At 42.8% G+C, this 22,263-nt stretch overlaps 1 protein-coding gene across 9 annotated transcripts in view; it reads left to right on the forward strand.

The window, feature by feature from the left end:
* Window positions 1-22,263, forward strand: part of LOC115176657 (focal adhesion kinase 1) — a 142,604-nt gene that overhangs the window by 79,486 nt on the left and 40,855 nt on the right. For 5 of the 9 annotated variants that reach the window (XM_029736809.1, XM_029736804.1, XM_029736803.1 and 2 more), the window contains 11 exons: window positions 3,001-3,141; window positions 3,378-3,455; window positions 3,648-3,755; window positions 4,248-4,365; window positions 5,809-5,851; window positions 6,631-6,692; window positions 12,798-12,854; window positions 15,721-15,741; window positions 17,628-17,725; window positions 17,940-18,024; window positions 19,099-19,199. In XM_029736809.1, the coding sequence (XP_029592669.1) occupies window positions 3,001-3,141; window positions 3,378-3,455; window positions 3,648-3,755; window positions 4,248-4,365; window positions 5,809-5,851; window positions 6,631-6,692; window positions 12,798-12,854; window positions 15,721-15,741; window positions 17,628-17,725; window positions 17,940-18,024; window positions 19,099-19,199 (912 nt within the window). Of the gene's footprint in view, window positions 1-3,000; window positions 3,142-3,377; window positions 3,456-3,647; window positions 3,756-4,247; window positions 4,366-5,808; window positions 5,852-6,630; window positions 6,693-12,543; window positions 12,622-12,797; window positions 12,855-15,720; window positions 15,742-17,627; window positions 17,726-17,939; window positions 18,025-19,098; window positions 19,200-22,263 lie in introns of those variants that run through there. The other 4 variants (XM_029736807.1, XM_029736808.1, XM_029736810.1 and 1 more) reach the window with 3 other exon arrangements.

The raw sequence follows: 22,263 nt of genomic DNA on the forward strand, positions 1-22,263 counted from the left end.
CCCCCAGTGCTATAATTTGGTTAGTTAGTTGTTATAGTGGGTTAGTTTAATGAGTTGGGGTGAGCTGTATGCCTCCCCCAGTGCTATAATTTGGTTAGTTAGTTGTTATAGTGGGTTAGGGTTAATGAGTCGGGGTGAGCTGTATGCCTCCCCCAGTGCTATAATTTGGTTAGTTAGTTGTTATGGTGGGTTAGTTTAATGAGTCGGGGTGAGCTGTATGCCTCCCCCAGTGCTATAATTTGGTTAGTTAGTTGTTATAGTGGGTTAGTTTAATGAGTCGGGGTGAGCTGTATGCCTCCCCCAGTGCTATAATTTGGTTAGTTAGTTGTTATAGTGGGTTAGTTTAATGAGTTGGGGTGAGCTGTATGCCTCCCCCAGTGCTATAATTTGGTTAGTCAGTTGTTATAGTGGGTTAGTTTAATGAGTTGGGGTGAGCTGTATGCCTCCCCCAGTGCTATAATTTGGTTAGTTAGTTGTTATAGCGGGTTAGTTTAATGAGTTGGGGTGAGCTGTATGCCTCCCTCAGTGCTATAATTTGGTTAGTTAGTTGTTATAGTGGGTTAGGGTTAATGAGTTGGGGTGCGCTGTATGCCTCCCCCAGTGCTATAATTTGGTTAGTTAGTTGTTATAGCGGGTTAGTTTAATGAGTTGGGGTGAGCTGTATGCCTCCCTCAGTGCTATCATTTGGTTAGTTAGTTGTTATAGTGGGTTAGGGTTAATGAGTTGGGGTGAGCTGTATGCCTCCCTCAGTGCTATAATTTGGTTAGTTAGTTGTTATAGTGGGTTAGTTTAATGAGTTGGGGTGAGCTGTATGCCTCCCCCAGTGCTATAATTTGGTTAGTTAGTTGTTATAGTGGGTTAGTTTAATGAGTTGGGGTGAGCTGTATGCCTCCCCCAGTGCTATAATTTGGTTAGTTAGTTGTTATAGTGGGTTAGTTTAATGAGTCGGGGTGAGCTGTATGCCTCCCCCAGTGCTATAATTTGGTTAGTTAGTTGTTATAGTGGGTTAGTTTAATGAGTCGGGGTGAGCTGTATGCCTCCCCCAGTGCTATAATTTGGTTAGTTAGTTGTTATAGTGGGTTAGTTTAATGAGTTGGGGTGAGCTGTATGTCTCCCTCAGTGCTATAATTTGGTTAGTTAGTTGTTATAGCGGGTTAGTTTAATGAGTTGGGGTGAGCTGTATGCCTCCCCCAGTGCTATAATTTGGTTAGTTAGTTGTTATAGTGGGTTAGTTTAATGAGTTGGGGTGAGCTGTATGCCTCCCCCAGTGCTATAATTTGGTTAGTTAGTTGTTATAGCGGGTTAGGGTTAATGAGTTGGGGTGAGCTGTATGCCTCCCCCAGTGCTATCATTTGGTTAGTTAGTTGTTATAGTGGGTTAGTTTAATGAGTCGGGGTGAGCTGTATTCCTCCCCCAGTGCTATAATTTGGTTAGTTAGTTGTTATAGTCGGTTAGTTTAATGAGTCGGGGTGAGCTGTATGCCTCCCCCAGTGCTATAATTTGGTTAGTTAGTTGTTATAGTGGGTTAGTTTAATGAGTTGGGGTGAGCTGTATGCCTCCCCCAGTGCTATAATTTGGTTAGTTAGTTGTTATAGCGGGTTAGTTTAATGAGTTGGGGTGAGCTGTATGCCTCCCCCAGTGCTATAATTTGGTTAGTTAGTTGTTATAGTGGGTTAGTTTAATGAGTTGGGGTGAGCTGTATGCCTCCCCCAGTGCTATAATTTGGTTAGTTAGTTGTTATAGTGGGTTAGGGTTAATGAGTTGGGGTGAGCTGTATGCCTCCCCCAGTGCTATAATTTGGTTAGTTAGTTGTTATAGTGGGTTAGTTTAATGAGTCGGGGTGATCTGTATGCCTCCCCCAGTGCTATAATTTGGTTGGTAGAATACATTTCTATTCTGATTTCAGATTTAAATAGCAGAGAAGTAGATTAAGTTTTTATGTACGTTTTTGGGAAAGCGGTCAATTCTGAAAACACACGTTTATATTAACAATGTTGCACTTTTCATGTAGCCTAATTTGGGCCAGCTAAAAGCCTTACCACCGATCATGCAACATTGTGGACTAAATGTTCAAATTCTGTTGCTGCAGGATTATTTTTCTTCAGCAATACTGGTCAAATGTAGATCCTACATCTGTATGTGTAAGACACTGCAACTGAGACTCACTGGTATCAGGCTTTGAATTATGAAACACCATGAATGATACCGAGACGCAACTGAAAATGGATGGTTCACTCAGTAGGCTTTGTGCACTAATTGAGCAGACTGACAGAGATTAATTTGTTGTGTAGAGATGTGCACAGGAGAGCACTCGTATAGGATCCCAGAGCCCATCATGTGACTAATTACCTTGATTGTTGTTATCCAATTAGGCGGTTCATAATTGATGGTCCGCCAAGTTAATATTTGCATAATTAGAACATCTTGTTTTTTTTACCCATTTCAGATTCATGTAAATGCTTTCAAGGATCAAATGAGGTGTCATCATCCTAGAAAATCAGATTAGATTCAGCAATTTGTCTTTTCCACTTTTTGAATTTCAAAGCATACATTTATGATTTGTTTGGCATTTTTCTTTGAAATGCTTGTAATTAGTGGGAGTGATGGGAGGAGAGGGTGGCAGAGACAGAGAGTTTCTGCTTTCACAGGATGCAGCTGATCTTATTGTCATGACTCATTATTGGGCTGTGGTGTCAGAGGCTCCTGGTGTGGATGTGTCTATGAGTCATCTGATAGGATGCTGATGAATGACTCTTCTAAGGAATAATAATGTTTACAGTTGACTTTATGTTGAGAGTCAATCCAAACACATACTGTATGATCATTTAGTTCTGTTGATGATTTTTTGGTAATCACTATTTGTAGGTGTAGCCTTATAATTGATAAGGATGTTCACTTTTTCATACCCTCAGTCTTTATCTGTTGTTAGTAACTTTCTTCTGCCAAGACATGTAGGAGTCCTTACCCTTTGTATCTCTCTCTCTCTCTCTACTCTCTAAGGCTAAACCACTAAGGAAACTGATTCAGCAGACCTTCAAACAATTTGCCAACCTAAACGATGAACAGAGCATTCACAAGTTCTTTGAGATCTTGTCTCCCATTTACAGATTCGACAAGGAATGTTTTAAATGTGCCCTTGGGGTAAGTAGGCTAGTGATAGACATTTCACTATCCCGCTGTGATAACGGTTGGCTGTCCTCTGGGAAACCCTGGCTGGCAGGGTTCCAGACAGGAAGAGCTCAGCTCAGTAGCCTTCATGACGTGTTTCACAGTGACACCTGCTGGGCATGACAGACACTGTTGCTTCTTTCATCTGTCTGTCTGTCTGTCTGTCTGTCCTGCCTGTCTCTATGTCCATCTCTCTGTCTGTCTTCTAGTCTAGTTGGATTATCTCTGTGGAGCTTGCCATTGGACCTGAGGAGGGCATCAGCTACCTGACAGACAAAGGATCGACTGTGAGTACTGCTGAGTTATCAAGGCTTTCTTTATTCACCTTTTATTCACATTCTTCTGTACATTTTGTAGAATTGCATTTCCTACCCAGTTCAGGTCTTATTCAGTCGTTCAGTGACGTTCAGGCTAGCCAGGAAGATGACTACCACCATGGATGTTTCATTCTGTGCTTTCTGTTCTGTCCGTGTGTTCAGCCGACACATCTGGCCAACTTCACCCAGATACAGACCATCCAGTACTCCAGCACAGAGGACAAGGTGCGCCAGGGGATGCTGCTGCTCAATGTGGCTGGAGCCCCTGAGGTACAGTGTGTGTGTGTGTGTGTGTGTGTGTGTGTGTGTGTGAGAGCGTGTGTGTGTGTGTGTGTGTGAGCGTGTGTGTGAGCGTGCATGAATTCAGTAACATGCCCTGCAGTGGCCTCAGTGAAGTTATTTCCAGCACTGTAGCTGGTTGACAGATGAGGAACTCTGAGTAGTAAACATTTGATTGAGCACTAAGGGATTCTCCAAGGGAAGAAGACGCACCCCTGATACTAGCAAAACATACTCCTCCCTGCATGGGATCTTTGATGGAGTGTGTGTGTGTGTGTGTGTGTGTTTTCATCCTCTCACTTCTCTCCTTTGATGTGCTGTGCTTTGTCCTAACTGGAGGTCTCAGCTGGAGGAGGTAGCCCTGCTGATGAAGCCTCTTTGTTGCCTAACTGTGTCTGTGACTGTGTCTGACTGTCTGTCTGACTGTGTCTGTTTGACTGTGTCTGACTGTCTGTCTGTCTGACTGTCTGTGTGTGTCTGCAGCCTCTGACGGTGACCACAGCGTCTCTGAACACGGCAGAGAACATGGCTGACCTGATAGACGGATACTGTCGCCTGGTCAACGGAGTCTCCCAGTCCTTCATCGTCCGTGTTCAAAAGGGTACGCTAACACTGCTCCTGACACCTTTACACTGAGTGGAGGGGTTTTACACACACCCACAATAACAACAGGATCTGGATAAAAACAAGGCCGAAACAGAGAAAGAGGGACTGTCTGAAACACAGTGAGCAGACATTCCCCTTTTCCTCTATGTAGTGGAAGTTCAGACTGACAGCCATGCTGCTGTGTTGTGTACTGTGGACAATGGACTTGACTGTGTTAGAGCAGTGGTGGAAAGAGCTCCAGACTCCACTGCACTGAGGCTGGATTGTAGTGTCACAGATTGATAGATGTAATAGGATTTATTTGACCTTTATTTATACAGGTATGTCCATGAAGAACACATTCTTATTTACAATAACGACCTGTCAAACACATCAATAAATAACAATTACACCATGCACGTCTATAAACACATCAATTACACAATACACGTCTATACACACATCAATTACACCATGCACGTCTATAAACACATCAATTACACAATACACGTCTATACACACATCAATTACACCATGCACGTCTATAAACACATCAATTACACAATACACGTCTATACACACATCAATTACACCATGCACGTCTATACACACATCAATTACACAATACACGTCTATACACACATCAATGACACAATACACATCTATATACACATTAGTTACACAATACACATCTATATACACATCAATTACACAATACACGTCTATATTCACATCAATTACACAATACACGTCTATATTCACATCAATTACACAATACACATCTATATTCACATCAATTACACAATACACATCTATATACACATCAATTACACAATACACGTCTATATACACATCAATTACACAATACACATTTATTTACACATCAATTACACAATACACGAAAAGCAAACCCAAAACCCAAAAAGTAAAACATAATCATATGAAACAAACACATTCTTCAGTAAGTGAGCTCACATTCATCCACGACTTCATATGTTTTGTAATCGATTTTCATTTGAGATTATAGATGTGGTATTAATGTTGTAATAGCATCATGTTTTTCCAGGAAGTCAGCCCAGTAATAAACACATGGCTTTATGAGAGGCTGTTGAGGGACTGCCATTTCATTTCTCCACTCCATTTCTCCAGTCATTTGGAAAGCTGAACGCAACAAATCAAATTGCCTGGAAACAGCTTTCACTACTATTCATTTCACTCAAGGAATTCCGTCTTTTTAAAACATGAATGAATTCACAAGGGAGAAAGAAGTATCCATTCAAGGCTTTTGGGGGCTCTTCTCTGCTTTAGGCTCATATATGAAAGAATGTTACATATTTGATGTCTAATATTATTAAATGATATTAATAATGATGAATGTGGGCATTAGGATGGATGCTGTTTATGGACTGTAACTGTACTGCTAACCCTACATCTAACTGCCTCTGACTATCACCAACAGAGGGAGAGAGAGCTCTACCTTCCATCCCAAAGTCCACCCCAAAGTAAGTTAATGTCTCTCTCTCTCTCCTCTCTTTCCTTTCTCTACTCTATATCTCTCCTCTCTCTCTACTCTCTCTCTCTCCATCTCTCTATATCTCTCCTCTCTCTCTACTCTCTCTCCTCTCTATCTCTCATCTCTCCTTTCTCTCTCTCTTCTCTCTCTATATCTCTCCTCTCTCTCTCTCTCCTCTCTCTCCTCTCTCTCCTCTATATCTCTCCTCTCCTCTCTCCTCTCTCTCCTCTATATCTCTCCTCGCCTCTCTATCTCTCTCCTCTCTATCTCTCTCCTCTCTCTCTATCTCTCCTCTATCTCTCCTCTCTATATCTCTCCTCTCTCGATCTCTCCTCTCTCTCCTCTCTCTCTCTCATCTGGAATGTTTCTTCCAGGCAGCATATCAGGTTTCAGTCAGGTGCTCTGAAAACCAACACAAGCCTTGCTCCCCACCTACCGCTTCTTTTGGCAGAATCATGAGGAATCTATCTGACCCTGTTTAGAGTTCCTGTCTCTGACCCGCCCATCTGACCCCGTACCCCCCTTTAACCATATCCTCTTGGAAGTGCTGAAGGGCCTACTTATCGGGATCCCCCCTGCAGCACCCCTGTCAAACATGCCCTGCCAGTGAATGGAATGGTCCTGGGACTGTCTATAACAGAGCCCAGTCATAGTGCCACAGTGTGGACAGGCCAGTCTGTCTTTCTGTTCTGTTGTCTGGTGACTGGAGAAACAATCCTTTCACAGGGAAATGTACAGCATTCATCTGTTCAAACCTTTATTCCACAGAGTCTCCAACCATGAGAAACGTCTGGATGGGGGGGTCCGGACACGGGTCGCATGTGTCTCAGGTAGGATCTTCTCACTCTCTCTTTCTCTTTTCACGTCTCCTGGGTTTAGTGTCAGATGAGGTTCAGTATCAGATGAGGTTCGGGGTCAGATGAGGTTCAGTATCAGATGAGGTTTGGTGTCAGATGAGGTTTGGTGTCAGATGAGGTTTGGTGTCAGATGAGGTTTGGGGTCAGATGAGGTTTGGGGTCAGATGAGGTTTGGGGTCAGATGAGGTTTGGTGTCAGATGAGGTTTGGTGTCAGATGAGGTTTGGTGTCAGATGGGGTTTGGTGTCAGATGAGGTTTGGGGTCAGATGAGGTTTGGGGTCAGATGAGGTTTGGAGTCAGTTGAGGTTTGGTATTGTACTGGGACTGTGAAGCTGTTGATACATTGTCTTGTTGGGCTTTGCCATGATAACGAAACAGCTTTCCACACAGAAGCCTTTACTGAAATCAGTATCTGCCATGTTAACTATCCCATAATTCACTGGTTTATTAGTGCATGCAGTGGTGACAGACAGGATGCAGAGATGTCAGTAGAATACTTGTGATGATTGACAGCCCATCAGTCAGCTAGATGTCTGACATGTACTTTGATATGAGCACTCTGATGCACCGGTGGAGTTGAACACATAGTATGAGTAGAATAGTGAAAGTAGATATTGCTCCCTCTTCCTACACAATGTTCACCACATCCTAGTGGGCTGTTGAAGCACCATATGGCACCACAAGCTAGTTACATTACATGTTATAGTCTTCTGGTCCTATCTGGCGATGCCTAGTTAGAGTCCCAAATGGGATCCTATCCCCTTTATAGGGCACTACTTTTTACCAGGGGCCATAGGGATCCGGTCAAACGTAGTGCACTATATACAGTAGGGGATAGTGTGTCATTTAGACACATCCCTAATCATTGTCCCGTTAGAGTGCCCTGCTGGGGACACAGCTCTATGATTGCTGCACCACGACAGAACTACCGGAGGAGCTTTTTCTATCCTTGTTGACGGTTTAATAGTCACACGTGTGAAGGAAAGCACGTAAACTGCAGACAACATGGTGTGTCCCAAACATGGCACAACAGCAGAGCTTGTACATTGGTTAAGAAACAAGACGTTTTTTTTAGACGTGAACCCATCCACCAAACACGGTTGAGGCAGACCAGAGAACATTGCTGAATTGTCTTTTTGTGGTTGTGTAAGGGCATAACATAGAAGAGTGATGTGGTTTGTTGGTTATCTAGCTGATATGCTGGTGTATTCTGGCCTAGATTTAGGTTCACATTTTTTGGGGGGTTTTAATTAATTGGCACCTGTAAAACATCACAATGAATCAACCATCCGTCTGTTATCAGACGGCTCTGTAAAACATCACTATGAATCAACCATCAGTCTGTTATCAGACGGCTCTGTAAAACATCACTATTAATCAACCATCAGTCTGTTATCAGACGGCTCTGTAAAACATCACAATGAATCAACCATCAGTCTGTTATCAGACGGCTCTGTAAAACATCACAATGAATCAACCATCAGTCTGTTATCAGACGGCTCTGTAAAACATCACTATGAATCAACCATCAGTCTGTTATCAGACGGCTCTGTAAAACATCACAATGAATCAACCATCAGTCTGTTATCAGACGGCTCTGTAAAACATCACAATGAATCAACCATCAGTCTGTTATCAGACGGCTCTGTAAAACATCACTATGAATCAACCATCAGTCTGTTATCAGACGGCTCTGTAAAACATCACTATGAATCAACCATCAGTCTGTTATCAGACGGCTCTGTAAAACATCACTATGAATCAACCATCAGTCTGTTATCAGACGGCTCTGTAAAACATCACAATGAATCAACCATCAGTCTGTTATCAGACGGCTCTGTAAAACATCACAATGAATCAACCATCAGTCTGTTATCAGACGGCTCTGTAAAACATCACAATGAATCAACCATCAGTCTGTTATCAGACGGCTCTGTAAAACATCACAATGAATCAACCATCAGTCAGTTATCAGACGGCTCTGTAAAACATCACAATGAATCAACCATCAGTCTGTTATCAGACGGCTCTGTAAAACATCACTATGAATCAACCATCAGTCAGTTATCAGACGGCTCTGTAAAACATCACTATGAATCAACCATCAGTCTGTTATCAGACGGCTCTGTAAAACATCACTATGAATCAACCATCAGTCTGTTATCAGACGGCTCTGTAAAACATCACAATGAATCAACCATCAGGACCAGACCAGGCACAAATTACACCCAAGGTTCCATTTCACCAGCCAGCCAAGTACTGTCTGGCTCTGGCAATACATCCTCACCCCACAGCACCTCGTCTATCAACTTAACACTGTGTCAGTGGGCACAGGCCTGTGTGTGTGTGTGTGTGTGTGTGTGTGTGTGTGTGTGTGTGTGTGTGTGTGTGTGTGTGTATGTGTGTGTGTGTGTGTGTGTGTGTGTGTGTGTGTGTGTGTGTGTGTGTGTTTAACTATTTAACTAATAGTAAACAAACAAACATTTGAACAACTGGGGGCATTTTGTTAGTCCCCACAAGGTCAAATGCTATTTCTAGGAGGTTTAGGATTAAGATTAGACTTAGTGTTAGAATTACGTTAAGGGTTAGGAGCTAGGTTTTTGGGTTAAGGTTAGGGTACGGATTATTATAATTATTATTATATATATATTTTATTTAACCTTTATTTAACTAGGCAAGTCAGTTAAGAACAAATTCTTATTTACAATGACAGCCTACCAGGGAACAGTGGGTTATCTGCCTTGTTTAGGAGCAGAACTACAGATTTTTACCTTGTCAGCGCAGGGATTCCATCCAGCAATCTTTCGGTTACTAGTCCAACACTCTAACCACTAGGCTACCTGCCACCCCAGGGGTTAGGGTTCGGGGTTAGGGAAAATAGTATTTTGAATGGTACTGAATTGTGTGTCCCCACAAGGTTACTGTGTGTGTGTGTGTCCTCTCCTTCCTATCTCTCCAGTTTAAATGTCACTGAGCTCTTCCCCCAGTCTCTGGCCGTATCACAGTAGAATGTTAATGACTACTGGGTGAGTGTCAAATAAAGAGCTGATTGAGAGGGTGCATGGAGCAGGGAGGAGCAGGGTGGAGCAGGGTGGAGCAGGGGACAGACAGGCCTGTGTGCATATGGTCCCATTGACACAGCACACTCAGAACAAATAGAGAGATGCTTGTGTGGAACTCGAGTCCCCCCATATGATCATGATGGTACTGGGGAGAAGTCTTGTTGTGGCACCCTATTCCCTATATAATGGCACCCTATTCCCAATATAGTGCACTACTTTGGACCCTAGTTGAAAGTAGTGCACTACATAGGGAATAAGGTTATGAAGACCCATGCTAGATATGCTCAGGCATCACTGTAGTTGAATGTATTGTCATGTTGTATAACTCTCTTATTCTCTTGTCATTATAACACGATACGGTTGTAAGGTTCAGTTGATATAGTTCTGATGCAGAATGTTTAGATGAACGTTGGCTCCGTCTCTTAGATATAGTTCTGATGCAGAATGTTTAGATGAACGTTGGCTCCGTCTCTTAGATATAGTTCTGATGCAGAATGTTTAGATTAACGTTGGCTCCGTCTCTTAGATATAGTTCTGATGCAGAATGTTTAGATGAACGTTGGCTCCGTCTCTTAGATATAGTTCTGATGCAGAATGTTTAGATGAACGTTGGCTCCGTCTCTTAGATATAGTTCTGATGCAGAATGTTTAGATGAACGTTGGCTCCGTCTCTTAGATATAGTTCTGATGCAGAATGTTTAGATTAACGTTGGCTCCGTCTCTTAGATATAGTTCTGATGCAGAATGTTTAGATGAACGTTGGCTCCGTCTCTTAGATATAGTTCTGATGCAGAATGTTTAGATGAACGTTGGCTCCGTCTCTTAGATATAGTTCTGGTGCAGAATGTTTAGATGAACGTTGGCTCCGTCTCTTAGATATAGTTCTGATGCAGAATGTTTAGATGAACGTTTGCTCCGTCTCTTAGATATAGTTCTGATGCAGAATGTTTAGATGAACGTTGGCTCCGTCTCTTAGATATAGTTCTGATGCAGAATGTTTAGATGAACGTTGGCTCCGTCTCTTAGATATAGTTCTGATGCAGAATGTTTAGATTAACGTTGGCTCCGTCTCTTAGATATAGTTCTGATGCAGAATGTTTAGATGAACGTTGGCTCCGTCTCTTAGATATAGTTCTGATGCAGAATGTTTAGATGAACGTTGGCTCCGTCTCTTAGATATAGTTCTGATGCAGAATGTTTAGATGAACGTTGGCTCCGTCTCTTAGATATAGTTCTGATGCAGAATGTTTAGATGAACGTTGGCTCCGTCTCTTAGAAGTGTTTGTTTTCCTCTCTTCTCTGAGTGGTCATGGACTTTGTATGACCCTGATAAAATGAAATCTCTCTGCAGACTTTGTATGACCCTGATAAAATGAAATCTCTCTGCAGACTTTGTATGACCCTGATAAAATGAAATCTCTCTGCAGACTTTGTATGACCCTGATAAAATGAAATATCTCTGTGGACTTTGTATGACCCTGATAAAATGAAACCTCTCTGCTGACTTTGTATGACCCTGATAAAATGAAACCTCTCTGCTGACTTTGTATGACCCTGATAAAATGAAACCTCTCTGCAGACTTTGTATGACCCTGATAAAATGAAACCTCTCTGCAGACTTTGTATGACCCTGATAAAATGAAATCGCTCTGCAGACTTTGTATGACCCTGATAAAATGAAATCTCTCTGCAGAGGATGAAACAAAATAATTCAGCTCAGCACAAAAACTGCACCAGGACTTCCATTCCAATGTTGTTCAACTAACTGAGATGCTCTCTGAAGTTACGTTTAGAAGTTACACTTCCCCTAAACCTTTCGTTTCTCTGTCATTTGCGTGCGTGCGTGCGTGCGTGCGTGCGTGCGTGTGTGTGTGTGTGTGTGTGTGTGTGTGTGTGTGTGTTACTGACTTGGCAGCCTCTTACTATCAACACCCTTATCAACGTCTGGGGCAATCCCCTGAGAGATAATATGAAGTGGCTGCAACTTGGTTTTCGCCTTTAAACTCGTTATTTTGCTGTCAACTTTCTCTAAGAGGGCCAGTAAACATGCCCTAACCCGTGTTTTTCACCTCTCCCTCTCTCTCTAACCTGTGCATGCTACCTACGTGGATTTGCAGGGGATTTAAGTGGGGACGGTAAAGTTCAACCTCTTATCAACTTTCTTTTCCTCAGTTCCTAATGTGTTATTAAACATAGGGCTTCTACAATGATCTGTGGTGTCCTCATTATGGTTAGAATGGGTCATATTATTCTGTCACTCTGTCCATTTGGGTACGTTCTACACTTTTCAGAGTGCTCTGATTTTCCAAAATGTTCTAGTCATTTTTGAGTAACCCTTGTCTCGAGTCTTTTTTTCCTTCATTAATAATGACACACTATCATAACATTTCACAGCTTTTTAACACTAGTCCTGAGTCAAATCAAATCATTTGACTTATCAGCAGCTTTTTTTCTTTATCTCAGGCTGCAAAAAGCAGGGCTGTCTCAACATTCCTCTGTGGGTTATCTTTTCCTGGAAACTTTTGCTTCTTCCTTAAAATCACAGCAGTCAGGATAGACAGGCTCACCCAATGACTCTGGAGTTACCCATGACTCAATCTGTTTTTCCTGAAGAAGTTTCTCTGGGGGGAAAAACTCCTCCTTATCCCTCTTCCCCTCACTCAAATACCACTGCTGCTATTGGAGCACAGCTCAGACCTGAGGAACATGGTGGGAGAACGCACAGGGAGGCACATCACAGAGCTGGGCTGTTTGTCATATGTGTGGAGGGGGGGTTGTTGTTAAGGGTTAACAACTTTGAAATGGTGTGGTTTTGGTAAAGGTACTTTATTGTACTAAAGGTAAGTTAAGTACAAGTCTAGACGTAGTTAAACAAATTAAAGCCTAGCCTAACTCCTGTCTGTCATGTTGGGCTATCCTGCTTAGAGTCAGAATGCTGCTGTTCATTGTCCTCACCTCTCTATCTCTCTCTCTCAAACTGTTGGGCTCACCATGTGTCGCTCTCTTTTTCCCCCAGAGACAGACGACTATGCGGAGATCATAGATGATGAGGATACCTACACCATGCCCTCCAGTGAGTACCGTAGCATCTGTCACACAGGGAGTAAGCAAGGGATCATGTGCTGAGGAGGATGGAGGGAGGCAGCGACAGGCAGCTGTGCTGGGTTTTAGAGTGGCTCTTAGTGGTGAGCTGCAGACCACACTCCCCTGAAAGGCCAGATGTTCTCTCCAGACCCCGTGTGCCTTTGATCGTGGCCTCTAGTGTACAGCTTTAACCCAGTTTGGAGAAGTGTGCCCCACTTTCTGATTGGTTGTTGTTACCACATTCTGCCTTCCTGGGGTCATTGAGACTGGAGTTCTCTGAAAGCACCAAAGCTACAGGGGTCAAGTTGGTGTTAGGCGTCTTTCAGTTCATCATTTTTATTTTTAGAGTTCAGTTTTTTGCTACCATTTTGTAGCAGTTTTATTTAGATTATTCTTCACTTAACTAGTATTCAAGAGGCAATAATGTTTCTCAATTATTTTATGTTAATCTTTATTGTAACTATTACTGTTGATAGAGAGTAGTTCACAAATAGCTAGAATCATATTTACACGGGGAAAGCCCAACACAGAGTGCATGAGGTGGATCTGTCGATCACTATTAGTAGAATGAGCTGGCTGTGACTGTGTCTTCTGCTGCTTATTCAAACAGTTTCCTCTCAACATTTCATTTTTCATGACATATCTGTCCTTTGTCCTACACTCTTCAGGGAAAAAGGTGCTACAGTTGAAGTCGGAAGTTTACATACACTTAGGTTGGAGTCATTAAAACTAGTTTTTCAACCACTCCACAAGTTCTTGTGAACAAACTATAGTTTTGGCAAGTCGGTTAGGACATCTACTCTGTGCATGACTCAATTAATTTTTCCAACAATTATTTACAGACAGATTATTTCACTGTATCACAATTCCAGTGGAACAGAAGTTTACATACACTAAGTTGACTGTGCCTTTAAACAGCTTGGAAAATTCCAGAAAATTATGTCATATCTGTAGAAGCTTCTGATAGGCTAATTGACATCATTTGAGTCAATCGGAGGTGTACCTGTGGATGTATTTCAAGGCCTACCTCCAAACTCTGCCTCTTTGCTTGACATCATGGGAAAATCAAAAGAAATCAGCCAAGACCTCAGAAAAACAATTGTAGACATCCACAAGTCTGGTTCATCCTTGGGAGCAATTTCCAAACGCCTGAAGGTACCACGTTCATCTGTACAAACAATAGTACGCAAGTATAAACACCATGGGACCACGCAGCCGTCATACCGCTCAGGAAGGAGACGCGTTCTGTCTCCTAGAGATGAACGTACTTTGGTGCGAAAAGTGCAAATCAATCCCAGAACAACAGCAAAGGACCTTGTGAAGATGCTGGAGGAAACAGGTACAAAAGTATCTATATCCACAGTATAACAAGTCCTATATCGACATAACCTGAAAGACCGCTCAGCAAGGAAGAAGCCACTGCTCCAAAACCGCCATAAAAAAGCCAGAATACGGTTTGCAACTGCATATGGGGACAAAGATCGTACTTTTTGGAGAAATGTCCCCTGGTCTGATGAAACAAAAATAGAACTGTTTGGCCATAATGACCACTGTTATGTTTGGAGGAGAAATGGGGAGGCTTGCAAGCCGAAGAACACCATCCCAACCGTGAAGCACGGGGTGGCAGCATCATGTTGTGGGGGTGCTTTGCTGCAGGAGGGACTGGTGAACTTCACAAAATAGATGGCATCATGAGGCAGGAACATTATGTGGATATATTGAAGCAACATCTCAAGACATCAGTCAGGAATTTAAAGCTTGGTCGCAAATGGGTCTTCCAAATGGACAAGGACCCCAAGGATACTTCCAAAGTTGTGGCAAAATGGCTTAAGGACAACAAAGTCAAGGTATTGGAGTGGCCATCACAAAGCCCTGACCTCAATCCTATAGAAAATTTGTGGGCAGAACTGAAAAAGTGTGTGCGAGCAAGGAGGCCTACAAACCTGACTCAGTTACACCAGCTCTGTCAGGAGGAATGGGCCAAAATTCACCCAACTTATTGTGGGAAGCTTGTGGAAGGCTACCCAATACGTTTGACCCAAGTTAAACAATTTAAAGGAAACGCTACCAAATACTAATTGAGTGTATGTAAACTTCTGACCCACTGTGAATGTGATGAAAGAAATAAAAGCTGAAATAAATCATTCTCTCTACTATTATTCTGACATGTCACATTCTTAAAATAAAGTGGTGATCCTAACTGACCTAAGACAGGGATTTTTTACTCTGATTAAATGTCAGGAATTGTGAAAAACTGAGTTTAAATGTATTTGGCTAAGGTGTATGTAAACTTCCAACTTCAACTGTATGTAGAACCTAAAATGGTTCTTCGGTTGTCCCCATAGGAGAACCATAGGAGAACCCTTTGAATAACCCTAGGTTCTACCTGAAACCCCAAAAAGTGTTCTGCCTGGAACCAAAAAGGGTTCTCCTATGGGGACAGCTGAAGAACCCTTTTGGAACTCTTTTTTCTAAGATTGTCCTCCACACGACTCCATGGTTTACTTTGTATCGTAACAGTGGAGAAGTATTTAACATAGCCTGAAACGCTAGCCGTTTATATTATGTGCACACACACACACAAACGCAGCCAGCAACAGAGGCTGCTGACAAATGGCATTGTAGTCCAAGGGTATTAATCTCCCTGCAGTTCATTTGCACTGACTGTCTTCTACATGCAACAAATGTCACTCCCCTTTGCCAGAAAAGCACTCTGAGTTAGTCATGTGTTTTTCCAAACCAGGGACAAGGGAAGAGGGAGGGACCTTTCGTACAGTTTAAACAATTTTAAAAGTATGTTCCTCCAATGTTGATGTACTTCTAAAAGATTTCTCCTCACATGAACTGCCCTGCAGAATACTATGGACTAGAGGAAGGTAATGGTGTGCGTCTCAGCCCTGTACTTGAGGATTGCCTTTTGGTTGTATTGTGGTTGTCAGACCAGGGTCAACCATATATGTCAAATACTTTCAAATACTTGAGCTACACTTGATTTAGTGTGCAATTGAACCAATGGAGTGGTCGCACAAGGCCAATCAATATCCAAGCTAAATCAAGTATTTGAAAGTATTTACTATTTGACCCATGTCTACCTATGGTTTGACTTGTGTGATGGTGTTTCTGTGATTTTGCTTCATTTTGCCAAAATAGCAGTACATGTAGTGTTCTGATTGATTTGTTGGTTGTTGGTGAATAGACACTGTCCAGCCCAGAGAAAGATAAATAGTGCAGCCAGTCTGTCCTATTGACCCGCTATGGATGGAAGGGATCACAGCCACTAATCAGACACAGTACTGCTGCAGCATGGCCACTCACTGGCCCTCCAGAATATGTGTAGCGTTAAGAAGAAAACAAAGATAATTTGATGCCATCATACTGTTTAATAATGTTTTACATCTGATTATGATTATGGCTTGGCATGTCTGGTGAAACTTTTTGCATGGTTATTTCATATTGACAATATGATTGTATTTATTCAACAAATCAGCAATTGCATGCGAATCCATAGACAGCCTTAGCAGTCCTGATTTGAATGGAATTGCATTATTGCATGTTTCACAATCAATCGGACGTCCATACCACCCATTGCCTTCAATCCAGTTGATATGATGTCAGTGTGTCTAATGCTGTGCTGTATCCAGCCAGGGACTATGAGATTATAAAGTCAGTGTGTCTAACACTGTGTTGTACCCAACCAGGGACTATGAGATTATAAAGTCAGTGTGTCTAACACTGTGTTGTACCCAGCCAGGGACTATGAGATTATACAGTCAGTGTGTATAACACTGTGTTGTACCCAGCCAGGGACTATGAGATTATACAGTCAGTGTGTCTAACACTGTGTTGTACCCAACCAGGGACTATGAGATTATAAAGTCAGTGTGTCTAACACTGTGTTGTACCCAGCCAGGGACTATGAGATTATACAGTCAGTGTGTATAACACTGTGTTGTACCCAGCCAGGGACTATGAGATTATACAGTCAGTGTGTCTAACACTGTGTTGTACCCAGCCAGGGACTATGAGATTATAAAGTCAGTGTATCTAACACTGTGTTGTACCAAGCCAGGGACTATGAGATTATACAGTCAGTGTGTCTAATGCTGTGTTGTACCCAGCCAGGGACTATGAGATTATTAAATCAGTGTGTCTAATGCTGTGTGTTGTATCCAGCCAGGGACTATGAGATTATACAGTCAGTGTGTCTAATGCTGTGTTGTACCCAGCCAGGGACTATGAGATTATACAGTCAGTGTGTCTAATGCTGTGTTGTACCCAGCCAGGGACTATGAGATTATTAAATCAGTGTGTCTAATGCTGTGTTGTACCCAGCCAGGGACTATGAGATTATACAGTCAGTGTGTATAACACTGTGTTGTACCCAGCCAGGGACTATGAGATTATACAGTCAGTGTGTCTAATGCTGTGTTGTACCCAGCCAGGGACTATGAGATTATAAAGTCAGTGTGTCTAACACTGTGTTGTACCCAGCCAGGGACTATGAGATTATAAAGTCAGTGTATCTAACACTGTGTTGTACCCAGCCAGGGACTATGAGATTATAAAGTCAGTGTGTCTAATGCTGTGTTGTACCCAGCCAGGGACTATGAGATTATAAAGTCAGTGTGTCTAATGCTGCGTGTTGTACCCAGCCAGGGACTATGAGATTATAAAGTCAGTGTGTCTAATGCTGTGTGTTGTACCCAGCCAGGGACTATGAGATTATAAAGTCAGTGTGTCTAATGCTGTGTGTTGTATCCAGCCAGGGACTATGAGATTCAGAGACAGAGGATTGAGCTGGGTTGCTGTATCGGAGAGGGACAGTTCGGGGACGTCCACCAGGGAGTCTACATGAGCCCGGTAGGCCTAGGCTGTGTCCCAAATGGCTCCCTATTCCCTATGTAGCCCACTGGTTTTGACCAGAGCCCTATGGGTATCCCTATGGGCCTTGTTCAAAATTAATGCTCTACATAGGGAATAGGGTGCCTACACACTTGTGGAAAAACAAGACACAATCCTCTTAGACTTGATTTATTTAAACTACCATTTTCTGATGTTTTATTTCTCTCTGTAGGAAAACCCTGCTCTGTCTGTGGCCATCAAGACGTGTAAGAACTGCACCTCTGATAGTGTCAGGGAGAAGTTCTTACAAGAAGCTCGTAAGTAACACACCTCCCCCTGTCGTCCTTCTTGATCACAGCACATACGACCTCTTGCTCTTCATACATATTACATCAGTTGTGTGTATACTACTGAGGGTTGAACACATGAGCTTTTAGTTAGCGTCTAGGGCGCATTCTCAGCATAGCAATCTCAGACAGATATTTCTACCTTTTTAGGGCTACAACATGCAGAGATTTAGTATGCATCCCAAATGGCACCCTATTTCCTATATAGCGCACTTTATAGGTATTAGGGTGCCATTTGTGACGCAACATTAGTGTAGCAGTGGGTTTTTGAACAGCAGAAGACTTAACTGCTCTTCAGCTCCAGTGGTCCTGACAGAGAGAAAGGCTCCTTTATCCAGATGAAATGCCCAGACAAGGTGGGACTGAGCTAACCCCCATGTATGAAAACACAGCAGGAATGTGTGGAGGCTGCAGGGGGACTGGGGAGGACAGAGCACCGCTTTAGAGAGGGATGGGTTTAGAGAAAGTGGGTTTACACTAGTATAGTCCTGCTGATTTCCCAAGTGCAATACACACCCCTTCCCTTCCCCTTGCTGAGTCTGAGACACACACACTCATGCGTGCATGCCCACACATACTCTCTCTAACACTACACACATGGATGCACACACACACACACACACACACACACACACACACACACACACACACACAGACACACACACACACACACAGACAGAGACAAAACACAAACACAAACACACACACACACTGCTCTAAAACACATCAAATAGCACATCACCACTATAAAGGCTGTGTTACCCCTCCAACACCAGCCTCCCCTCCTCCCTTCTCTCCTCCTCTCCTAAAATAGCCCAGTGTAAACATGGGCCTGCTTCCTTCATAACAGCCTTGATATTTATTATCAACATGAATAATAATCCACTATATAATCAGTCTTCATCTTCCACTCTACCTTTTCGCCCTACATACAGTAACCTGATTCTATAAACCATAGCCTAGCTAATCCCTGGTCTATTCAATTACACTGAATAGAGTGTGTGTGTGTGTGTGTGTGTGTGTGTGCTTGTTGTCCCCATGCAGTGACCATGCGTCAGTTTGACCACCCCCACATAGTGAAGCTGATTGGAGTGATCACAGAAAACCCAGGGTGGATCATCATGGAGCTGTGTACACTGGGAGAGGTACAGAACACACACACAATACAGTGCTTTAATACAGGAAGTACCTTTAATACAGGAATCCGTTTAACAGTGATGACCTCAGGCTCTGTAACAGTAACCTATGGATCATGCTGAAGAGTACTGTAATTTGAGTTTTTAGATTTCTTTACCCATTTAGTCTTGGATGGTACTTCTACTTTTCACATGGTTTCAGCTGTTAGGGATGGCCATCTAGTGGTGGATAGAGGCATCACAGTCAAGGTTCAATTTCAAGGTTTATACAGTACATTGTAGAAGGCAGTCTATGTTATATATGATCAGGGCCGGATTAAGAAATCATAGGCCCCGGGCTTTGTTTTTTCTATAGCCCCTCCTTCCCGGTACACCATCATTTTCTGTAAACAAATCCATGCACCAAGATGCAATTGGAAGCGTGTTACATTTACTGTTGAAGAAAGAGGCCCTAAAGCCAGAATAAATTTGGCATGTGGCATAGGCTACAGTTGAGCAGAGATGTTTTTAGAATTTCCACACATTAGGATTTAAAAACTGCATTTCACGCATTTCTATGTCATTTACATGACAGAAGACATTAGCACAATCTTTTTTAATACCACACAAATGACTGAAATCAGTGTCTACTCTGACTGACAAACTGAGATCAATCTGGTCTGGAATTCACAATAAACAAATCAAATCAAATCAAATCAAATTTATTTATATAGCCCTTCGTACATCAGCTGAAATCTCAAAGTGCTGTACAGAAACCCAGCCTAAAACCCCAAACAGCAAGCAATGCATGTGAAAGAAGCACGGTGGCTGGGAAAAACTCCCTAGGAAAAACTCCTGAGAAAGGCCAAAAACCTAGGAAGAAACCTAGAGAGGAACCAGGCTATGAGGGGTGGCCAGTCCTCTTCTGGCTGTGCCGGGTGGATATTATAACAGAACATGGTCAAGATGTTAAAATGTTCGTAAATGACCAGCATGGTCAAATAATAATAATCATAGTAATTGTCGAGGGTGCAACAAGCACGTCCGGTGAACAGGTCAGGGTTCCGTAGCCGCAGGCAGAACAGTTGAAACTGGAGCAGCAGCATGGCCAGGTGGACTGGGGACAGCAAGGAGTCATCATGCCAGGTAGTCCTAGGGCTCAGGTCCTCCGAGAGAAAGAAAGAAAGAAAGAAAGAAAGAAAGAAAGAAAGAAAGAAAGAAAGAAAGAAAGAGAGAATTAGAGAGAGCATATTTACATTCACACAGGACACTGGATAAGACAAGAGAATACTCCAGATGTAACAGACTGACCCTAGCCCCCCGACACATAAACTACTGCAGCATAAATACTGGAGGCTGAGACAGGAGGGATCAGAAGACACTGTGGCCCCATCCGATGATACCCCCGGACAGGGCCAAACAGGCAGGATATAACCCCACCCACTTTGCCAAAGCACAGCCCCCACACCACTAGAGGGATATCTACAACCACCAACTTACCGTCCGAAGACAAGGCCGAGTATAGCCCACAAAGATGTCTGCCACGGCACAACCCAAGGGGGGGGCGCCAACCCAGACAGGAAGACCACGTCAGTGGCTCAACCTACTCAAGTGGCTCAACCTACTCAACCTAAACAATAGCCCAGGCCAATGAAGCGACACACAGATTGTACATTATCAGGAGGCAATATATATACAGTATATATATCACAGTCGGCTACTAAATGTAATATCCAGTGGCACACTGACTCACCTAATGATGAAGATGAAGCCATAGGCTGCCCACAGTGATGGCCAATGCGCTCGTCGTGGCAATAGCCTGTCTCAAGATGAGCTACTTTGAAAAACAGTGCTGCTGTCATTTGTTGAGAAATGTGTTTCCATTGGTTCTATAGACAGATTAGTCTTATTTTTTCAGCAGTAGGCATTTGCTTTCCAAAATGTACGTTTTTCCAGTGATTGTATTTTGAAATCTGTAAAAGGCAAACTGACATCCGCAACCAACCATAGAAATATAATCCATTGATGGCAGTTCCCTGGCACCCATTGCCAGTGTACCCATTAGGGCTCCCGAGTGGCGCAGCAGTATAAGGCCCTGCATCTCAGTGCTTGAGGCGTCACTACAGACACCCTGGTTCGATTCCAGGCTGTATCACAACCGGCTGTGATTGGGAGTCCCATAGGGCAGAGCACAATTGGCCCAGCATCGCCTGGATTTGGCCGGTGTAGGCCGTCATTGGAAATAAGAATTTGTTCTTAATCAAGTGTTTCCTTTATTTTGGCAGTTACATGTATGGTTATGCCTACAGTCGGGAAGGCTGCAGTTAGGGCAGCATGAGCACCAAATATAGGTTACAGCTTGTTGTAACATTTTTTATTTATTAAACCTTTATTTAACTAGGCAAGTCGCCTAGTTAAATAAAGGTTAAATAAATAAAAAATGTTAAATGAGTTTACAGTCAAATTGCCAGGGTAAGAGGTTCCAAAACCCCTTCTATGGATTATATGTCTATGGCCACAAGAAGCTGTAACCTATATTTGGCGCTCATGCTGCCCTAACTGCAGCCTTCCGGACCATAGGCGTAACCATACATGTAACTGCCAAAATAAAGGAAACACTTGATTAAATTAGGTATATTTTATGGTGTGGGGTGCAATTTCCTGGCATGGTTTAGGTCCACTTGTAGAATCTATGCCAAGGCGCATTGAAGCTGTTCTGGCAGCTCGTGGTGTCCCACATTATGTTGGTGTTTCCTTTATTTTGGCAGATAAGCTACCTGTATGTGCTTGTGATAAAACTTAATCCACAGGTTTTATGTAGCAAAATTTTAAATTGTGTTTTTTACATTGGATAAAAGTAGAGACTCAGAGCTAGAACATGGTATATCATACACTACAGTTGAGAAACAATGGGAAAGTAATTCTGCTTTGAAAGTTGATAAACTTCTAACCTCACTTTTGAGAAAATGGCTCTTAATGTTTTGGTACCTACTGGGGAGCTTTTCTTGGTCTACACCCATTCAGCATTGTTCACACCCTCTTAAGCCTTTGCCCGTCCCATCTCTTTAAGGATTCACGTGAGGCCATGTACTAA

The sequence above is a fragment of the Salmo trutta genome, chromosome 37, assembly GCF_901001165.1.
Source record: "Salmo trutta chromosome 37, fSalTru1.1, whole genome shotgun sequence".
NCBI lineage: Eukaryota > Metazoa > Chordata > Actinopteri > Salmoniformes > Salmonidae > Salmo > Salmo trutta.